The sequence below is a fragment of the Haliotis cracherodii genome, unplaced genomic scaffold, assembly GCF_022045235.1.
Source record: "Haliotis cracherodii isolate W230 unplaced genomic scaffold, xgHalCrac1.p SCAF_3, whole genome shotgun sequence".
Lineage (NCBI taxonomy): Eukaryota > Metazoa > Mollusca > Gastropoda > Lepetellida > Haliotidae > Haliotis > Haliotis cracherodii.
The window spans coordinates 32,269,081-32,290,833 of NW_027266286.1; the positions used below are offsets into that span (position 1 = coordinate 32,269,081).

The 21,753-nt window shown below is 40.3% G+C and overlaps 1 protein-coding gene and 1 pseudogene across 1 annotated transcript; both read left to right on the forward strand.

Annotated features, from left to right (window-relative positions):
- The first annotated feature begins 382 nt into the window (after positions 1–382).
- On the forward strand, positions 383–6,946 carry LOC139475366 (sialate O-acetylesterase-like; annotated as a pseudogene).
- Positions 6,947–8,596: 1,650 nt separating this feature from the next.
- LOC139474291 (sialate O-acetylesterase-like) lies at positions 8,597–13,828 on the forward strand. The gene is made up of 9 exons (XM_071257243.1): positions 8,597–8,730; positions 8,897–9,231; positions 9,571–9,709; positions 11,726–11,891; positions 11,984–12,066; positions 12,159–12,289; positions 12,460–12,617; positions 13,152–13,350; positions 13,557–13,828. The coding sequence occupies exons 1-9, from the start codon at positions 8,685–8,687 to the stop codon at positions 13,791–13,793; spliced, it is 1,494 nt and encodes a 497-aa protein (XP_071113344.1). The 5' UTR covers positions 8,597–8,684; the 3' UTR covers positions 13,794–13,828.
- Positions 13,829–21,753: the final 7,925 nt, after the last annotated feature.

The window sequence follows — 21,753 nt, forward strand, 5'->3', positions numbered from 1 at the left end:
AAAAGTAATCATGATCAGGGGCGCGCCCTCGGTATTGTACAATCATTAATGTAACGTGAACAACCATTTTAGTCTTTCTCTGAAAGATTTCATTGATCTGATGTTACAAGCTGGACATACTAAAAAGCACCAAATCAACCTATTATTACGAAACAAACACTCTCTGTAACTGTGGTGCTATGCTTTACTGTCAATCAGTTACACATTTCCCCTGTTCTCCAGATACCTACGTACGTGTCAATCATCATGACATTGAACACCCACTAGAACCTTGACCGAGTAGGAGTATCAAGAATGCTACATCTGCCCTAGATCATTATAAACAGGCCGCTGGGCCATGGCTTTATAATCTCATATGTCTGTTGCCACTTTGAGTGTCAACATGTGGACTCGTGTTGGGTTATTCTGTATATTCGTAGTTCTATCAGGTAAGTTCACATATAAAATATGAAACAAATATTAGTTCAAGTCAATATGGGCCCATGGTTTCATTGTCTAGATGATACAAGTACTGGCTTAAAATACTTCCTGTCGTTGATACTTATCTGACAACAATTTCTTTTACAGAGATTGTATACAATCAGCAACTCTACAAGACAACACAATAATGTATATTTTTAGTTTGTAATGGAGATATAACATTCTCTTCTTACTATGGCAACCATATGGTTCTCCAGCGAGGTCCCAAACATGCCATCATTACTGGACGAGCAACTAGGATAGGCGATACTGTAACAGTAACAGTTGGTAACGGTGTTGCCCAAGGAACCGGCAAGGTAACAAAGGCATCGGACGGGAAAGGATTCTGGAAGGTCAGCGGTTACCCAGAAAGGCCCCTTTACTGTGACTGTAGCATCGAGCGAAGGAAGCAAAAGTCTCCATGATGTGTTGTTTGGTGATGTCTGGGTCTGTTCGGACAGAGTAACATGGAGTTTAACATGCATCAGGTGATAGAGTTGCTAGGTCCTTATTCGTAACTAATAGAAGACTTTGTTATGCATACGTTTTTCCTATCAGCTCATGTGGGGGACCGATGAGTACCTACTCTCGTGTGTATTGACCAGTTGTAGCAATGACCACTTTCCAGTCAAGTCTCCATTTATGTCGAATAATACTACGACAGCTTCAGCCTTAGGTTTCTATATTTCACAATTTTTTTAGATACAGTCTAGAATGCTCTCTCTATGAAGATTTCAAAGAGCGTCATATGATTCATGCTCAACAACTTGTTTTGGTGAGTGAGTGAGTTAATATTTAACGTCACATCAGCAATATTGCAGCCATATCGTGACGAGACAAAATTTGACTTTAATAACATATATGTAAACTGTATAAAATTCTGTCGACGAAGGACAGTAAAACAACTAACACTTGTTTGGACAAGTTACAACATTCATGGCATCAGAAAAGCTGTCAAAAGGTTTTATGGTTGACATGTGAGGGACATTTACATATTTCACGCATCGGTAACCAAAACAATGTCCGCTGCAATTCCCTATGCTGGCTTCTACCATATGTTTTAGATGAATCAATTACTTTGCCTTTGCATGTGTTTGTGACGGATACCGTCGGTGGTGCCAGAATAAGCTCACCCTTTCGCGAAAAACTGGTATCATGACCAGTTGAAAGTGATTCGTAAACACGTGCTAATGATATTGTCGACATCGTAGAAAGGACGATGCTTTAAGCAGTGAATTCTTATGATTATGGAAAAGGTTTTGTCACTTTTATTAGTTTAAATGGTATCTATGTAAATACCTAATATATGCCTTTACATTCCAAACCATAAAGTGTCAACATAGTTGCATATGTGCACTGCATATGTGTTGTAGGTTTTGAATTCGTCAGTGGAAATACAGGGGGCCTTATCGTTTCTTGAAATTAGGATTTTCAAGGCTGCTCACGTGACATCGTCAACACCTCTGATGGACTTGCAAAGGGTCACAATACCATGGACAACGCCGAACACAAGTACAAACATTATATAAAACAGATGTTTTCCTTTCCCATTTAAAGCATACCTATACGCCTAATGATATACTGAACAACAAAAGTTCCTGCGACATTGAATAACATTTAATGCAAAGTTTTGTTTTTTACCACATCTGAAACAATTTCGGTTTGCAACAAATAAAAGACTCCCGTAAGTGTTCAAATGGTTTAATTTGCCATACTGACTTAAGAAAATGCGTGATTTCATATAAAAAACCCAAACATGAACATGCCAAAATGTCAATTGACAAATCAATAGCGTGTGTGTCCACCTCTGGCTGCGATGCAAGCAACACATCTTCGCCTCATGGAATGGACCAGGCGTCACACAAAGTCCTGTGGGATATCTGTCCATATCTGCTGGAGCATGTTTCGAAGTTCCTGGAGAGTCTGTGGAACACGTGGTTGACGTCGAAGGCGCCGAATCATCTCATCCCACATGTGCTTGATTGGTGAGAGATCAGGGGAGCGAGCCGGCCAGGGGAGACATTCCCTTTTGTTTTGTTGAAGAGATTCCTGAACAAGTCGAGCAATATGAGGCCGGGCGTTGTCATGTTGAAAACGGTAGAACAACAGGGCTGATGATCTCGTCGCGGTAGCGCTGTCCATTGAGATTTCCCTCTACCACTATCAAACGGATCCTCTGTCTTGCTGTAATCCCACCCCATACCATAACTCTGCCGCCCCCGAACCGATCTTCTTCCATGACACAATGATTGACGTAACGTTCAACTCGACGTCAGTACTCTCGAATCCGTCCATCGCTGTGGCTGAGGTGAAAACGAGACTCGTCAGTGAATAGAACTTGTCCCCACTGCGTAGCCGTCCAGCGTAGACGTTGTCTGCACCACTGTAGACGTGCTTTCCTGTCAAAATGGGACATCTGGCGGGTCTTCTGGTGACAATCCCTGCACATCTGAGGCGACGACGTACGGTTTGTGAAGATATTCGTCGAAGGCCAGGAATGGTTCTTACAGTCACTGTTGCTGGCTGGAATCAATTTCGTAGATGTGTTGTTCGAATCCAGTTGTCTTGTCGATTATTGGTTACGCGTGGCCTGCCACTCCGAGGATGGTCTCTGACTGCATTCTCCTGTTGCCAACGTTGCCATAAACACCAAATTGTGTTTCTGTCGACGTTAAATTGTCTTGCAACATCACGTTGACTCGATCCTGGCTCGCAGACGCTCATTTTCGGACAGGCGTGGCATTTCGCAATGTTGAATAATTGCGTAATTTTGTTGTTTTTCTGAGTGGTTGTTGTCAGCTCGATGCTAAAAAATGCACATGGAATACCGTTAACGCATATGTTTTTATACCCATTCTTGTGTAGTGAAATGCATGGGGTTTGAATAAAAGTCAACTTTTGCATGGAATGTATGCTCTTCTGTAGCAGTTGCGTTTTTGTGACTTCCATACATGTACTACAATATTGAAAACCAAACTTTACTTGTTTGAAAAATGCACTAACATAGTGGTGTCACAGGAACTTTTGTTGTTGAGTATATTACACGTCCTTCCTTACTATCTTGACTGAAACGTTACAGAATGTTATTAGTACATGTGTGTATTTTGCAACATGTCTGAATTATAGCATATATAATAAATAGCAACGAATAACAATTTATGCTTACTTCACTTGAAAGAGCTTCAGTGTCAAGTATTGAAGCATACTTTCATTGTAGTTATTTCTTATTTCTATTAACATGTCCGAGTTGTATTTCGAAAAATATTGGCAACGAACCATAATCAGCAAGGTCAAAATAACATTTAAAAAAATAAGTTGGCAGAAATAGACATTATTTCAGTTGAAGTCTATATTGTCGTATGAGAATAATAATAAACGAAGGCAGGTAGCTTTACTGATCAAGTTAAACATTCCCCAGGTGAATTATTTTGATTGAGGTGTATTATCAGATTTCCTTTTCTTTTCAGAAGCCCTGAGTGGGTTTTCAGCAATATGTTTCATGTTTGGAGAGCGCATGTACCCTCACCTGAACTACCCTGTTGGATAAGTGGAAGCTGATGTTGGCGGCACTGCCATCATTGGGGTCCTCACCAGAAGTGGTGTCCAAGTGCAGCAGTCAGGGGAAACGAGGGTAATGTTTGTTGCATCTGGATTTATGTTGGTTGTAAACGATAATGAATCTACCGGACGTTCAACTCAACCATGTCCATTGTTGCAGATGGCCTCTAAAGAACTGCGAACTGTGGAACGCAATCATAAGTCCCCTCCTTCCACTCTCGATATATGGTGTTCTTTGGTATCAAGGTAAGCACTGATTCAAGCATACTTATATGATCAAATATAATTGTACCCATATGCTAATAAATATCTACATTACTGCCAGCTGATTCTTGTTGTCAAGGTGAAAATGACATTGGTTCCGCCAGTAGATACGCATGCACCTTTCCAATAATGATTGAAGACTGGAGAAAACACTGGCATCAGGAGTCCATGGGGGAAACTGATAGCCAATTTCCATTTGGGTTTGTCCAGGTAAGACTTATCAAGACCTCAGCTACAAATACCCTCACTCTTAATAGCTCAGGTATATGTTCACTAACTAATTCGGAAGTGTTTTGATAAACAGTTGCGTTATTCTTTCGCTGAATGAGACAGTGTGACAATTCCCTGACAGCTTGTTGGATATAGAAATAACAGTCATTTCCGAGGTGATATACCGGATCTCCGCTGGGCTCAGACGGCGAACTATGGGTATGCTCCGAATCCTAAACAGAAGAATGTCTTTATGGCTACAGCTGTGGATCTGCCGGACTTCGAATCGCCTTATACCCCGTGAGTTCATACATCCGGATTGATAATTGAAGAGAACATGTTTAATCAAACCTGTCTAAATGTCTGAACAAACCAACTTGAGAGAACAAAATTATTTCTAAACATCAGCATATTTACTCTTAAAAAACGAAACATGACATCGGAAGGCCGACTAAGATAATTGAATGCAATCATGTGTAACTAAACCGTAACGCCAATGTGTGCACCGACTACACATCCAGGTCATATCTCAACAGTTCTCGCCACGATGTACAACAGAGGCCCAACGACAGGTTGGGTGTTTGTTACATCCTTTTCCCTACCATCTGCCCTTCGTAGCTCACCACTAAACAGGACTCTCCTTCACCCCAGCAATGACTTAACAGGATGTCGATTAATTCACTTTAGTTGTGCACGAGGCATCAGGATATTTCGTTGGAGAGGATGTCGAACACGAATACAAGATTTCCTCATTGGATTAAGCACGATTTAATCGGAGATCCGTCGCATTTCAGTTATGTTTGTTTGTTTGTTTGTTTGTTTTTTAACGCCGCACTCAGCAGTATAACGGCGGTCTGTAAATAATCAAGTCTGGACAATCCAGTGATTGACGTTATGAGCATCGATCCACGCAATTTGGATACAATGACATGCATCAACCAAGTCAGCGAGCCTGACCACGCGATCCCGTTAGTCGCCTTTTACGGCAAGCAAAGTCGCCTTTTACGCCAAGCATGGGTTGCTGAAGACCTATGCTACCCCGGATTGTCACGGGTCCATTTCAGGAATGAGATCACGAATGTGTTGGGAGTCTATCAACCAGTTCCCGCGGTGGCGTGTCTCATACACGGCCTGTTCATGGCCTTCTTGACATATTCCTGCAATAGAATTGTGGCGATGGTATTGTGTCAATCTTTGGTTTTGCTTCATTTAGGATATTTAAGCATATGGAAGGAAGGAGATCTTGCATTTGTCTATAACACATCTTCGGCAGGAGATACACAGGATACTCCTATTCGTGTACATGCGCGCAGAATGTTCAATGTCCGTTTAGGCATACGATACAGGCCTGAAACTGCTCCACTTTTGCCCGGTCCAGTGTTTCCTATACAGAAAAGTATTATAAATAAATACTAAATACAGATAGTGTTTGTGAGATGGCGTGTTAATGATGTACAGACTGCCATATTAGATGCATTGAAGAACCTTGAAGATGTGGTATGGTAGCACATGTAGATGACGTCAAGATTCCACTGTTTGCTAACAACTGGTATTTGTTGAACTTGGCAGTGTGCATCCTCGCTTCAAGCAGGACATTGCCTCCCGTCTGATTCTACCAGACCTAACAGTAGCCTATCACAAGACAGAACTAGATTATGAAGGACCCTTCCCGTCTTAAGATACAGTTGACAATGCGGCTGAGACACTCACTATTGAGTTCAACAATTGGAAGACGCCGATTGAAGTCAGGAACAACCACGGTTATGAGGTACGCTGTGTACATGTGAAGTTGATTTCGAGAACAACATACAATGACTCACTGATGACCTCAGATAAGACATATCAATTAAGCACATTTGACTGCCGAGTAAATTAAGTATTTTTTGCAATACAAATCAACCCTGAAGATAGTTAATACAATAGAATATTAGCATGCCTAACTCAGAAGGCTACTCATGTACAATAAAGGGTTAAAGATCCTGAATATTTTTTGGGATATATTAATGAAATTGTGTGCTTAGTCTTTACTAAAATAACAACATTCCCAACAATATGTATGGTCTCTCCCTTTTTTGTTCATAATATATGTTGGTCTCGTGTTTATCCATGCGCTCGTTACCTGACAATTTATATATGACTTTCCAACAGATTGCAGACTTGTATGATCTACATAATAAAAAAATATTTCTCATGTGAAAGGTTTGCTGTTCCGGCCACAAGAGCTGTCAGTCCTATGATCATTGGGAAGAAGCTCCTATCGTGAGTCACCATACGGCGTCAGTTACGTTGTCAACGTCGGGGTGCGGTAACAGCCACCCCGTAGGTGTCCGTTATCTATGGTAGGAGACCCCGTGTCCTCCAAGGTCATGCGCAGTGTATGGCAGGGACAACGATCTGCCTTGCACCACCGTTCAAGAAATACGACGGATTTACTCTCATGTTGAATTTACAATGAATATATGATGCATACATGCAATAAAATGACTGATGCCATCAGAAAACTAACTCCACCTGCTCTCAAATGTGTTTCAACTATCAGTAATAACGTTTTTGAAAAAAAATGAATTAAACAATGGACAGTGTGAGCTGAAAACGTATCATACCATATCCTGCATACGCCAATTTGACTGCCATATTGAACATAGCTGAACATGCAAGTTATCTAGAAACAATACGTACCCCCCTGCCAGGTCTATTTCACAGAACACTCGGTCAGTTGTAATGTATGCAACGATGAATACCTGACTGGTATAGGGGTAAAATTGGCCAGGCAGGTGTAGTATTTGTTTGTTTGTTGTTTAACACCGCACTCAGCAATATTCCAGCTATATGACGGCGGTCTGTAAATAATCGAGTCTGGACCAGATAATTCAGTGATTGACATCACTAGCATCGATCTACGCAATTGGGATACGATGACTTGCATCCTGTCAGCGACTCTGACCACCCGATCCCGTTTGTCGCTTCTTACGACAAGCATAGTCGCCTCTTACGGCAAGCATGGGTTGCTGAAGACCAATTCTAACCCGGGTAACGGGTGTAGTTAGAGACGACTACAATGAAGATGAAGTGGTTACAAAATCTATGAAAGCGCATTGAGATACTCCCCACACACCAATATGAAGCCCGTTGTGTGAACTGTGAAGAAGACCTCGACTAAAAAATGAAATCTTCACCCCCTGGAACCAATATAAAGAAGGAGATATCAGACCCTCTCAACTGCTGAAAATATGCGCGAAAATGTATGGGCCAACGAAAAGCAATGTATAGACCAGTGTGGTGGTCACTGTGGTGGAAATATGAATATTATGTTATGTCATTAAATACAATGTTATAGACACTATGCTTGAATTTTGCCTTTTAACTGTCCGTTTTAAGTTTTCACTTGTCGTTTTGACATTTTTCATTGGCCGTTTTGACTTTGACACTTGTCGTCTTGACATTTTTCATTGGCCGTTTTGACTTTGACATCCATGGCCGTTACGTGTTTTGACCTGTACCCGCAAATAATGGAATCTGGACTCGGCGCACCAGTGGTTGATACCATGATCAATGACCAACGATCAGACAAGGCACAAGGTTCTGATGACTACACCATGTCACCGCATTCAAACGGCCCCCACAGTCATCAAGGAGCATATGACACCCAGTCCAATCAGGACTTCCCAATAAGAAGCAACATAACTGACGAAGAGTATCATTTTCGACAATCAATGAACAGAGATTCATCAAATCGTCTAATCGTGTTCCTGAAATCAATTAATAACATATACAAATATGTTTAAATTTGCCTTGGTTGAGTACAGTGAACTGTAGGTAAGGCTGACTTTTCCCTATCTCTCTTACAATCCCAATCTGAATCAAGAGCAGGATAAAATGATCAATATGAACAATCTTACAAATACAAGGACATAGTATATAATCGTCATATAGTTGGAATGTTGCAGAATGCGACGTTAAACAACAAACACAAACATCGGACTGTGCGTACTGATAAATATATAAATGGCCACATGATAGTTTAGCCTTTTGAATTAATAGCACGCTATGACACTAACATGCACAGTGTACTTGATTTTTCTTCCAATTATGTTGCTATCATATTTCCAGTTTTGCATCAGGGAAAACGACATGTGCTTTAACTGAGATAAGTCACACCTTGGTGAAATAGGTCTCTCGTTTTGGACGTTACAATGAGGACTCTTAATGGATTATTACTTTTGTTTCTAATTCTGTCTGGTGAGTTTAGTTTATAAGTGCAACGTACCTAAACAGACTCAAATGTGACCATTACGGCGGCGTTGGTTCGATTCTCCATATTGCTGGTACATGATGTACAATGCCTGTGCAGGATACAAAACTAAACGTGGAGGAATATTGATTGGTTAACATGCTTACTTTTCAGTTGTGAATGGGGATATTACATTCTCTTCTTACTATGGCGACCATATGGTTCTCCAGCGAGGTCCCAAACATGCCATCATTACTGGACGAGCAACTAGGATAGGCGATACTGTAACAGTAACAGTTGGTAACGGTGTTGCCCAAGGAACCGGCAAGGTAACAAAGGCATCGGACGGGAAAGGATTCTGGAAGGTCAAGCTATCAGCGGTTACCCAGAAAGGCCCCTTTACCGTGACTGTCACATCGAGCGAAGGAAGCAAAAGTCTCCATGATGTGTTGTTTGGTGATGTCTGGGTCTGTTCCGGACAGAGTAACATGGAATTTAACATGTATCAGGTATTCGGTGATATGACCCATAACGTAACTGTACTTGTACATATTCATGCACATATTTTAAGTATTATATATAACATGTTCCATATCCTGGTTACAGAATGCCTGCTCGTAGTGTCCCGTCTGTTTTGCAATACTGTAGTCTTTGCAGGTGTATCCTACCATGTGCTGAGGAATGCATTTTGAAGCTTTGGTAATATTACCTCATATTCTGTTTCTGGGATATGGAATAATACCCATTATCAGTTGCTGGATACCGCTTGCTTGTTAATCCAAATCCGACGAAGTTAGATAGTAATTCTGTAATGATTGGACCATATACGAAGTATCATATTTTTGTAGGTTATGAATACTACAAATGAAATACAGAGTGGCTTAACGTTCACTGACATACGCCTATTCAAGACGGAGCATGTGACATCATCAACACCACTCGTGGATATACAGAAGGTCAAGATACCTTGGACAACGCCGAATTCAAGTACATAGATCAGATCTCTTCAAAATAATTGTGCATTACCAAAATTCCACCCTTGTTGGTGTCATTAACATAAAGTGATGTACACAGGGAGATAATTCTTTCACATCTCTGGTACGCCTCTGTTCCGTGTCCCAATAGGCGTGCTTTGTAATTGTATCAGTTTCCGTGTCATGTGTCCTATTAGACTGTCGTGGGGTTGTCTCGCTATTGTTAGGTCCGTATCTTAACATGAATGTAATCATGTCTCATCTCAGTCGCAATATGTGACATATTTAAAATACATGGACAACATTATTTCCTCCTTAATGTACACTCAAAACAGGGCGAAGAAAATGTATACTTGATTTAGACATCCACAACGGTTGTGTCATACTTTTATTTCTGCTTTCAATGAATTCGACATATGGAGATCTGAATATGGTATTACAATGTAGCATTTCTGAGCACATGGATGCATGCCCAGTAGTATGTGGGTTACAATGTACCTCTGTAATGTTTTAGTTTGTTGTTTAACGCCGCTCTCGTATTGAATGAGTCTAATCTTACGACACGCATTAATTGCACCTATTCTAACCAAGAATCTCAGTCGGACCAGTACCATGTACGTTTGAATAGGGAGAACGGCATTCTTAGAAGTAAGTAAGGATAAGATATATGGATGAACAACTTCTTTTTTACAATATGGATCAACGTTTCGGTGTAGGTTCTAACACCGTTATGAAGAACATGATGTACAGAGTATGGTTGACAAGTATATATACAGGATAGGAAGCAGTGTTTATACAGTTGAGTAGGTTTAGATGGAGTTACACTGGACTGGAGAAACCTGTTATGAACACAGAAGGGTAAAACATATTGGCCGGGGAAGCCTGTAATATAAACAAAAGCGTGAAGCCATTGAAAATTTTGCCATTGAAAAACAGCAAGACTGTCATCAACTTAAGCAGCAAGAATTTCAACCAGCAACACACTGCAGTCCTGGCCAAAGGGCTGAAGTTCTCACCAACCAGCATCAGGACTTTCAACGATGCATTCATAGCCAACATCGAGAAGGGCTTACAACAACTGGCCCCAGGAGGTAACATCAACTTCCTACGACACCAGATTGCCAACATCCCGAACAAAGACCAACCCCAGAAACCAAACCTCACTCATTACGAAAGGAAAATTCGGAAAGCCCGTCTTCTTGTCTGCTCCTGAGACACTGTCCACTAAAACACGGCCCAGTACCTAGCCCGCCTCTTGGGAAGTCTACCAAATCCTTTGTGGCAGTTTCGTCTGAATTCTGCAAGAAGATCCACAACTTCCCCCAACCAGGCACCTTAATCAGCTATGACGTTGTCGACCTGTTCACTAATGCACCCTGAGACGAGGCCACTGATATCATCAGAACCCACATCAATGAAATCTACCCATCCCTAGACACCTAGACAACTGACAGCATCATCCGGCTCATACACTCCTGTATCAGCTCAACACACTTCACCTGGAGAGATAACTTCTATCCAAAAACCAACGGCCCCCCATGGAATCCCCACTATCACACTTGATCACTGAGATATTTATGACCCACCTAGAAGAAAAAGCCTTGGACACATCCCCCACATCCCCCTCTGCTGGTTCCGCAAAGTAGATGACATCTTTGTCATCCTATATCCCAACAATGACCCCAGAGTCCTACTGGACCACCTGAACTCCCAAAACCCACGAATGCAGTTCACCATGGAGGAAGAAGCCAAACGTCAACTACCCATCCTTGATGTAATTGTAAAGAAAGGCCACAACAACAAACTCCAGAACACTGTTTACCGGAAACCAACTCACACATATATCCTGTATATATACTTGTCAACCATACTGTGTACATCACTTGCTTGATAACGGTGTTAGAACCGACACCGAAACGTCGTTCCTAATTGTAATAAAGAAGTTTTTCATCCATATATCTTATCCTTACTTAGTACTCCAACTTCTAAATGCCTCTCAAAGAAGACATTCTTACAAATTTCTTTGCAGAGGACCTGAACGGATTTTCAGCAATATGTTTCATGTTTGGAGAACGCATGTACCCTCACCTGAACTACCCTATTGGATTAGTGGAGTCGGACTGGTGGGGCACTAGCATCGACTGGTGGTCCTCTCCAGAAGCAGTCGCCAAGTGTAGCAGCCAGGGAAAACGAGAGTATGGTTTGACTTTCATTTAGATATGGTCTGAAACGTTTTAACCAGATTCCAACTTTAAATCCGTACGAGATCATTAACTGATTATTGCAGGTCTCCAAAGAACTTCGAATTGTGGAATGCCATGATCAGCCCACTTCTCCCCCTGTCGATATATGGTGTTCTTTGGTATCAAGGTGAGGACCTCTTGGTTTCTCGGATTTGACGCTAAGTCTATAATATTGCGATAACATTAAATATGGTATATGAATTGTTATTTTGATTCCAGGAGAAAATGACGCCGGCCATGCGAGTAGATACGCCTGCAGTTTCCCAACGATGATTGAAGACTGGAGAAAAAACTGGCACCAACAGTCAATGGGGGAAACTGACGCCGACCTTCCGTTTGGATATGTACAGGTAATGTAAATATACACACAGTCCTCAAACAGCAACTGCAACGCTGTATCGAGTAGATCCAGGATATTCCGTGTTAATTTATAAATAGTTTATTTATGTGAAGATATATGTGATATTGTGTGGAATATGCACTCTCAGCATGAAGAGTGATTTTGTGTGCATGTCGACAGCTCGCTGCCTTCCGAAATGACAGCAACTATCGCGGCGGTTGGCCGGACACCCGCTGGGCTCAGACAGCTAACTATGGATATGTTCCTAACCCGAAAATGAAGAATGTCTTCATGGCTGTATCCTTGGACTTACCTGACTTTTCATCCCCTTGGGGGCCGTAAGTTCGAATTTCCAAACTCAAAATAAGATTATCATCATATGATTGTCAGTTATGTAACTCTCCATCGAGCATAGCTTAGCATAGCTTAGCATAGATTGGTAAATACTATAATGAAAACCTCATGAATGGGTATAGTATATGTTAAGTGAGAACGATACTCAAGGATCTTGTATATATTTTTGGTCAATGTCTAGACGGGTGCAACTGTGACATTGTCTGAAAGTCAACTAATTGATTGATATGCTTCATCAAATTTGAGCTTGCAGACAGACATTTAGGGTTCTGAATAACGTGAATCAAATTGAACTGCCAACTGGACAGGTACTAGTTTTCCTTTAAGCAGTATTTAACCACCATCACAGCGTGGGACATGGCTTACCGTTTTGTGTGACTGTGGTCAATCGCACCGTGGTCTTGGTCCCTACCCCTTCACTTCTATGTTTTCAAGCACATTGATATAAAGAGCATTTTGATTAACAATAACTACATTATATGGCCTGTGTCTTTTGTGGAATTTGTCATATTTTATAGAGTGCACCCTCGCTTCAAGCAGGACGTGGCTTCCCGTCTGATTCTACCAGCCCTAGCAGTAGCCTATCACAAGACAGGACTAGATTATGAAGGACCCTTCCCATCTTCATATAAAGTTGACAATGCGGCCGAGACACTCACTATTGAGTTCAGTAATGGGAAGACGCCGATTGAAGTCAGGAACAGCCACGGTTACGAGGTATGTTGTACACATTTCTTATCAAGAATTATGTATAATGAACTACAAATATTTACTCATTCACAAAATAATTTTTATTTTATATTAAATTCACTGAGATTCATGAAAGCTATCACCCGCATGACTAGTTCATTCAGTGTTATGCGTCCACGATCCTGAAAAGTAATCCTAGGGTCGGTTGTGCTACACGTGTTCTATTGCCAAAGGTATGCTGTTCTGGGCACAAGACCTGTCAATCCCTTGACGTATGGATAGCTGCTCCTATAGTAAGTCACGACATAGCGTCAGTTACGTTGTCGACATCAGGCTGCAACAACAACCTCCAACCTGCCGATGTCCGTTACCTATGGTGGGAGAGTCCATGTCCTTTGAGGTCGTGCGCCGTGTATGGCAGGGACAACGATCTTCCTGCACCACCGTTCAAAACATCCAACGGACTTTAGGGACTGATTGGACATATTCTCTTCTAATAAAATATATGAATAATTGATGATTCTATTTTACAACTATCTTTGAAGGTTTAAAATGATTTCTGGTTCTTGCTAACCCTTTTTCGTGGATAAATAGCCACCAATGACAGACAGTGCTGTCCGGTTCATGGCTCAGATAGATTTGTGAAAGATGGTCATGATCAAATTTTTGCCAGAAGTATTGTCCGGTGAAATGTTACACTTTATATATTATAACAAGGACATGATACATGAACATACCTTTGGTAAATGTTGAACTGCTGTTGATACTCTGCGGCAATGACTGACTAAACACGCATCAACAAACACGAACATCTACTCATTGGCGGACAGACCTGAAACAAACCAAACTTCTTGTATGTACTAACAGTTACAGGTAAAGTTGATAAAATGGAACCTATATTAAAAACTTAAGTTCCTTTCTCATCCCAATTGGTGTCGCTTTAGACAGTTCATGAATAATAATAATAATAATAATAATAATAATAATAATAATAATAATACAGAAATATGGTCCATCTTTTATATGCTATATTTCAAAAGTATAAGTATTTCGTTCCAAAATATAATTAATGATGGACCATATTTCTGGATTATTAGCATAGCTTTCACACATGAAACATGTACCCTCATACATTAGGTCCAGACATTAGCTCGCAAACATTTTAACTTTCAGGGTCAGAAGCTTATTGGTAGGTACTTACTATCTTTCGCAAATGTAGAGGCGTTTGTCAGAACATTCTAAGTCTGCCCATTTATATGCCTGACTGAAATACATGATAACAAAGTCTTGCTCATGAATAGGTGTCTTGTTAGGCTCTCCTGATGCCCAGGCTGTATAGATGGCTGGCTATTGATCGCTGTCCCAGATCCACAGACTCTCGATCGTTGACTGTATCAATCGTAATATCATATGAAACAATTTGTTTGTTTGGTTAATTGTCTGACGCGCACTCAGCAGCAATGCAGCTACATTCTGATAGCCTGCAACTATTGTATTGTGGGTCCGACAAGCCAGTGGTTGATATGCGCACTCTCCCATGCCGTCTGGGTACTATACAATGCAATCAGCCAAGCCGCTGACAACCTGCATGATCCATGCAGCCGTGAAACCATAAACTGTGAGAGAACGTCCTATAAAAGCCTTAGGAAGAGATAGCCACTTGTCACCAGAAATTAACTCAGTCTCAGTCAATGGCCATAACTCTGGCCATAACTCTGTAAAACAATACTTGGCTGGACCAATTGTCGAACCCAAGTCTTGACAAGTATCTCTTAGATAAGCTTGCAAAGTTTCATTCATGTAACGTCAGTAGTTTCTGATTTTTTTTTGTCCACATTGCAAACACTATGCACTAAGTTGAAAAGCAAACTGACTCTGCAAAACAATAATGTACGGCGCCAGTTTGCGAATTTATACCTTATATAAGCATGCAAACTTTCATTCTTGTAATTTCACACAGTATGCACTAAGTTCAAAAGCATGGAGCAAGGGCCATCACTATGTACGACACCAAGTTTCGAACTCATTTGAGATCGTAATCAGTTACATCAGTGTTAAAAGTTCATTTCTCTAACTTGAATAGTTTTTGAGAAAACTTGACAACATTGAGAAGCGGAAGGACGGACGGACGGACGGACGAACTCCGTTCCTGTACTCCCGGCCACATTTCGTGTGAACCTTACAAAATTAACTGATCTGGTTACAGCTAAGTAGTTTGGCCAGGATATATTTCCTGGGGCACCAGGTACTTCAGTTTTGCTCATCTAACATTCGTGTATAGTACTCCTTGCACAGACGCAACACTGCGTTATGTCTGTTCTGTTCCATCGACCGCTGGATAATCCAACCTCCAACAAAGAAATAAATTCCCATTTCTAGTAGCTCGGAGATATTTTGCACTGATCATGATGATCATGTCATAAATCAATTGAAAATATTCCTAGTACCTTCCAATGTTATACCTGCAAATCTGAACTGCATTACGAGGGTGAATAACGATTAACCTGAACTGATTGTCGGTGGAAATAGGTGTTTGTATATCAAAATTGCAGACGTCGTTTATCTAGCTTGTCACCCAAAGCACATATTCTACTATAGCTGTCGATAACCCCCTAGAACAGCTTCTCATACATGATAAAATGAATTTTAGAACACACAATTAAGTAAACCCCACCCTAAACACTGTCACTTCTTTCACATGCTGGTGTCATTGGTAGATCACGTGTTGTTCAATGCCAACTCGTCTTCAACTCAAAAACGGCTGTATTCCGCTGATAATGTGGTTGTGCCAGCAGGCCCATTTCCACGTGGAAATCATCAGGTGAACGTTAAACATAGTTACACATAGGGATTGTCTACTGGGTTCGTGGAATTTGTATGGAACACTATCACAGTAGTAAGCAGTAAAATGCGATGCTATTATATATATATATATATATATATATATATATATATATATATATATATGGTTATATGAAGGGTTACTAGTATATATAAAAAACGATGTATTTTGTATCCATTATTCTTACCCGGTCATGAATATAAGTGATTTATCTTGAACTTGAGTAATATTTGTCATGAATTTCAGTAGATTTCCGTGTAGGAGTACATTTCAAAGCGTCCTTGGGCTCAATTCATTGTGTAACTAGGTTGTCGAACCCGGTTCTCTGGCTCGACGATCGAACGATCTAACGTGTTGTCTACCCTAGTGTATAACATTCTGCCTTTTTCAGTGATGTTAAATGTACTTAACTGTAGGATATGGAAAATGCTTTTGTATTGAGGCGTTCAGTGCATAGCATCAGTGGCTTTGTACTTCAAAACTCCAGAGTAAAGATCAGGGAATAAAACACATGGCGACCTATATGTTGACCTTTCTATGCTGTCGAGTTAAGACGATTACCTTGATCTCAGAGGTTCTCTGAACCTTGCGAGAGTTTTAAATACATAGACATCTGGAAATTTCGCGACACGCTGTTTATGACACAGACGCACAAAATAAATGTATGTTCTTCGGATTGTTCATGCCAACGTCAACACACATTATACGGCAATGGAAGGCATGTACAATTTCATATTTTGATGAATTGGACATTGATGTTATGAAAATATTAATATCTTATCAGTATAATGAATATCAATGCTAACATCTTATAGATTGTTACCATAAGCTGAGCTCGAGAATATATTTGTACACTGATTTTTAGAAAAGTTTATATATCAGGTAGCTTTTTGTGACAATCACCACAACAAAATTATAATAAATAATAATTTTAATAATATATTTAAACTTAAAATATTAACCTTTATTTATCGCTGTATATGTGTGCTGTCATGGTTTGTGTATTCATAGTCATCAATTAAACGTATTAAGATTTTATTCTGCTACATTTGTGCCAATTGAAGTTCCATTTTATAGATATGGTTCAGAGTGAGTGAGATAATGAGTTGGATTTAACGCCGCTTTTAACAGTATTACAGTTATATCACGGCGTGTCAGCTTAATGTGGGAGGAAAGCTCGAAGTGATGCAGGTCTTAGACGTTTACAACTTCGGTGAAACCCACGAACACGGGTATGGTGCTGACAAACCTAGAAACACAATCGGGGCGAATCGGGATTCGAACCCACAATCATAGGTTTCTGGCGTGCCCAAGGGACGCAACTCTGCACTGGGAATCGCGGCTCCTTAGACGACTGGGCCACCCGTGCCCCCGATATGGTTCAGAAGACAAAAGAACATTCTCCGTGCTACTTGCTCTGGTAAGTCGAATCTAAACACATTTTAAAAGCAGTTTTCATCGTAGTTGTGTTGTGTGCGGGCAAAGTGATTACTTTCCGAGGAACAATAAAGAAAGTGCTGACCAATGTATATGTTGACGGATAACCTGGCTAAAGTTAGACTATCAAACTTTTGGATATCACGCTTACGAAAAACAAAAGTAACATTAATCGTTTATCACGAAACCAAGAAATCATATACTATAATTGGAAATGGTATACATGTACATTGTGTACATGTATAGTGGTGGCATGGTACACCTTTCGCCAATCGAGGTCATATCCCAATGAATGTCATTTGATATTTTCACACAATCAAAAAATAACCTACACGGAGACTTAAATACAGCAACAGAAATATTGACATAGTATCTTCATCGTAGTCTACATATTACGGAAGCATCCGATGCCACATGGAAGCATTATTGTTAGGAGTTTTGATCTCTTAAGAAGGACTTTGTCATCACGTTAAGAATGAGTTGTGAGACGGTGTTAATCTTTCTAAGTTACCACACAAGAACCACAACAAATGAAAAAATACATTGTTACACATACGACTAACTGATTCAATCGGCTGTTTAGTGTATGGCATAGTATCTACTTTAAAATAGTTTGTCTATGATGCAGTTAGAACGCGACTTATACTCTTGAAAATGGAGGGGATACTCGAAAATAACATTTCATTAATTAACGTGTTAAGGTAATTAGCCTTTACTAATTCGTGTAAAAACAACACAGGATGTTTCCTGGAAGTGGATATTCGCGAATGTCAAAGGACTGACACGACACATGTTAATAACTGTCCAAGCACTTCTAAAGTTCCTAACATTCTTTATATCTCAAGACTAGTATTATATCTAATTATATACCACTTTATTGTCTCATATTTCAGTAGTTTAAGAAAACACAGACCTCAAAGTGAAGCCTTTTTCACTCTACATTCTCAACATAGTCTCTATCAGAAGTGTTTGACTTGTGTTGGGTCCGACTTTAAATACGATGTACCGTGACATTATAAAGTGGTATATAGGTAGATATAACTCTAATCTATAGATGTAAACACATGTGACGAAACATCTGTATGTTTAAAGTTGATTTTGACGGCCCGGGCTAAGTCGGACCCAACACAAGCAAAACACTTCTGATAGAGACTATGTTGAGAATGTAGAGGGAAAAGGGCTTCACTTTGAGCCCCTTGTTTTCTTTAAGTACAGCGATCTGAGACACTATAAAGTGGTATTTAGGTAGATATAATACTAATCGAAAGATGTGGATCCATTTGATGATACATCAGTGAGGTTTAAGTTGATTTTGACAGCCCAAGCCAAGTCGGACCGAACACTTCTGACTTGGATTTTCTTAAGAAAATAGATTAAAAATGCTTCACTTTGAGGCCCTTGTTTTCTTTAAATACGATGTACCTTGACATTATAAAGTGGTATATAGGTAGATATAACACTAATCTATAGATGTAAACACATTTGAAGATACATCTGTGTGTTTAAAGGTGATTTTGACGGCCCGGGCCAAGTCGGACCCAACACATGCAAAACACTTCTGATAGAGACTATGTTGAGAATGTAGAGGGAAAAGGGCTTCACTTTGAGCCCCTTGTTTTCTTTAAGTACAGCGATCTGAGACACTATAAAGTGGTATTTAGGTAGATATAATACTAATCGAAAGATGTGGATCCATTTGATGATACATCAGTGAGGTTTAAGTTGATTTTGACAGCCCAAGCCAAGTCGGACCGAACACTTCTGACTTGGATTTTCTTAAGAAAATAGATTAAAAATGCTTCACTTTGAGGCCCTTGTTTTCTTTAAATACGATGTACCTTGACATTATAAAGTGATATATAGGTAGATATAACACTAATCTATAGATGTAAACACATTTGAAGATACATCTGTGTGTTTAAAGGTGATTTTGACGGCCCGGGCCAAGTCGGACCCAACACATGCAAAACACTTCTGATAGAGACTATGTTGAGAATGTAGAGGGAAAAGGGCTTCACTTTGAGCCCCTTGTTTTCTTTAAGTACAGCGATCTGAGACACTATAAAGTGGTATTTAGGTAGATATAATACTAATCGAAAGATGTGGATCCATTTGATGATACATCTGTGAGGTTTAATTTGATTTTGACAGCCCGGGCCAAGTCGGACCGAACACTTGTGTGACTGTTGAGAGTATAGGCAGAAGAGGTCTACTTTAACCAACGTGTCTGCTTTAAATACGACGATCAGTGACATTATAAAGTAGTATTTACTGATATTTAGTACGTTCCTATAAATATAAACGCTATGCCGACAGATGGAAATTTGTATCACGATAGCTAGAAGTAATTTGATACGTTTCAAATCTTATTTCGTTTAACGATTGCTCTTTTACATGTTACCAAGATCAGCGACGCTTACACACAGCTCCACTTTCTGGTTTTCAAGCGATTTACTCCGAATTACTTATTTATGGTGCACTTTTTTGTTTGGTGATTGTTCATTAATGTCATGTGTGTATGTTTCATCAATTATATGTAGGTATGATCGCCGATAATGAAGTAATTAGCCAGTAACACTTTGGCCCGTCTTGGCCCGGCCCGGCCCGACTTTTAGGCAATCCCGAGCATTGGCGATTCATGCACGGCGAGAACGGGCGTTGTTGTCCTGAAAGACAAAACGTCGACCAACGCGCCTTGCAAACGGGACAACAATGGGTGTCACTATGTTGTCCCGATAGTGTCCATTGACCATTCCTTGCACAATATGGAGTGGCGTTCGCTTAGTCATAGTGATTCCACCCCTCACCGCCAGATCTGTCATGAGGTCTCAGGTTGACATGGCTTGACGTTCGTTTCGACGTCGCCAGACACGACCACGCCTATCATCTGAAAACACGACCAGCGACGATTACCCCAGATTCGACGCTGTTTACACCATTGGCGTATTTTGGCAATATGGCGATTTGAAAGGGGGTGGCACCCCTCGTGGCCGTCGAACATGAGCTACATGAAGACGATTTCTAATCGTCTGACGCGTAACTCGTACTCCAGTCGCCTGATGCATGTTTGTAGCAATTTGATTCGCCGTTTGAGCTCGTTTTCGATCAATCGATCTTGCACTCTTGTCGTTGACCTGGGAAGCACTGAACGGGGTCGGTCGTCAAGATTTTGGGTTTGTTGGTACCTGGTCTATAGTCTGTTTATCACAAACTTTGAAACATTGAACGTATTGGCCACGCACGCTGACTTCTGCCAGTTTTCAGCATGTCAATAGACCGTAGATGCTCCGCGCTTTGCAGGCACCGGTTCGCTGGTTCGTGCACAAACAATGAATGAAATAAAAAAAATCACAAATGAAATAGTGGGATTAGAAATATAGCCACAGATGTTATGGTCAACAGAAATTAATCGACCTTCTTTGAAAGGAATGGCACTACGCACGTGCAAACTATGGGATGTGTTTTGGTGTTCATGTATAGGATGTTTTTTTCTTCAACACTTGTCTTATTTCTAATACTTGGTATTAACATTTACATGTCACGATCCCCAACTTTTTGTAAAAGTGTACATATCAAATGAAGGCGGTGTAATATGATATACTAATATTTAACAAACTGGTAAATTGTGTATCGGTGCACAAAATATAACCTTGATGTAGTAGCTGTAATCCATTGTGAAACCAAAGCGATGAAACTAACATGAATATTTCTGAATATTGTACGCAGGTAAGAGAAGTCAAAGAAGTGAAAAAGGATGCGAATTATAGAAGTCTCCATCAAACAGGCGGAATTATACATGCATAACTGTTCATCATAGTTACCGTAGCTCCATTGGAAGCCACAGCGGTATATAGAGTATCACACTGCATGTATTATTATTATTATTATTATTATTATTATTATCGTTATTATCATTATTATTAATAGTCACACCACATAATTACTCATCACATTTCGTAATCATATGTGCAGTTATTGGCGAAGTTTACATTTTCTATATGAAAACTGTTTAAAGTTGGATGAGAAATCTGTGAGACATATTGGACAAAATACGTCACATGGTATCACATACATACAATTGTAGCTTCATAAAGCCATGCGTTTCAGGAGAGATGTCGGAAGTGGAGCAATACTATACACAGAGAGAGGGT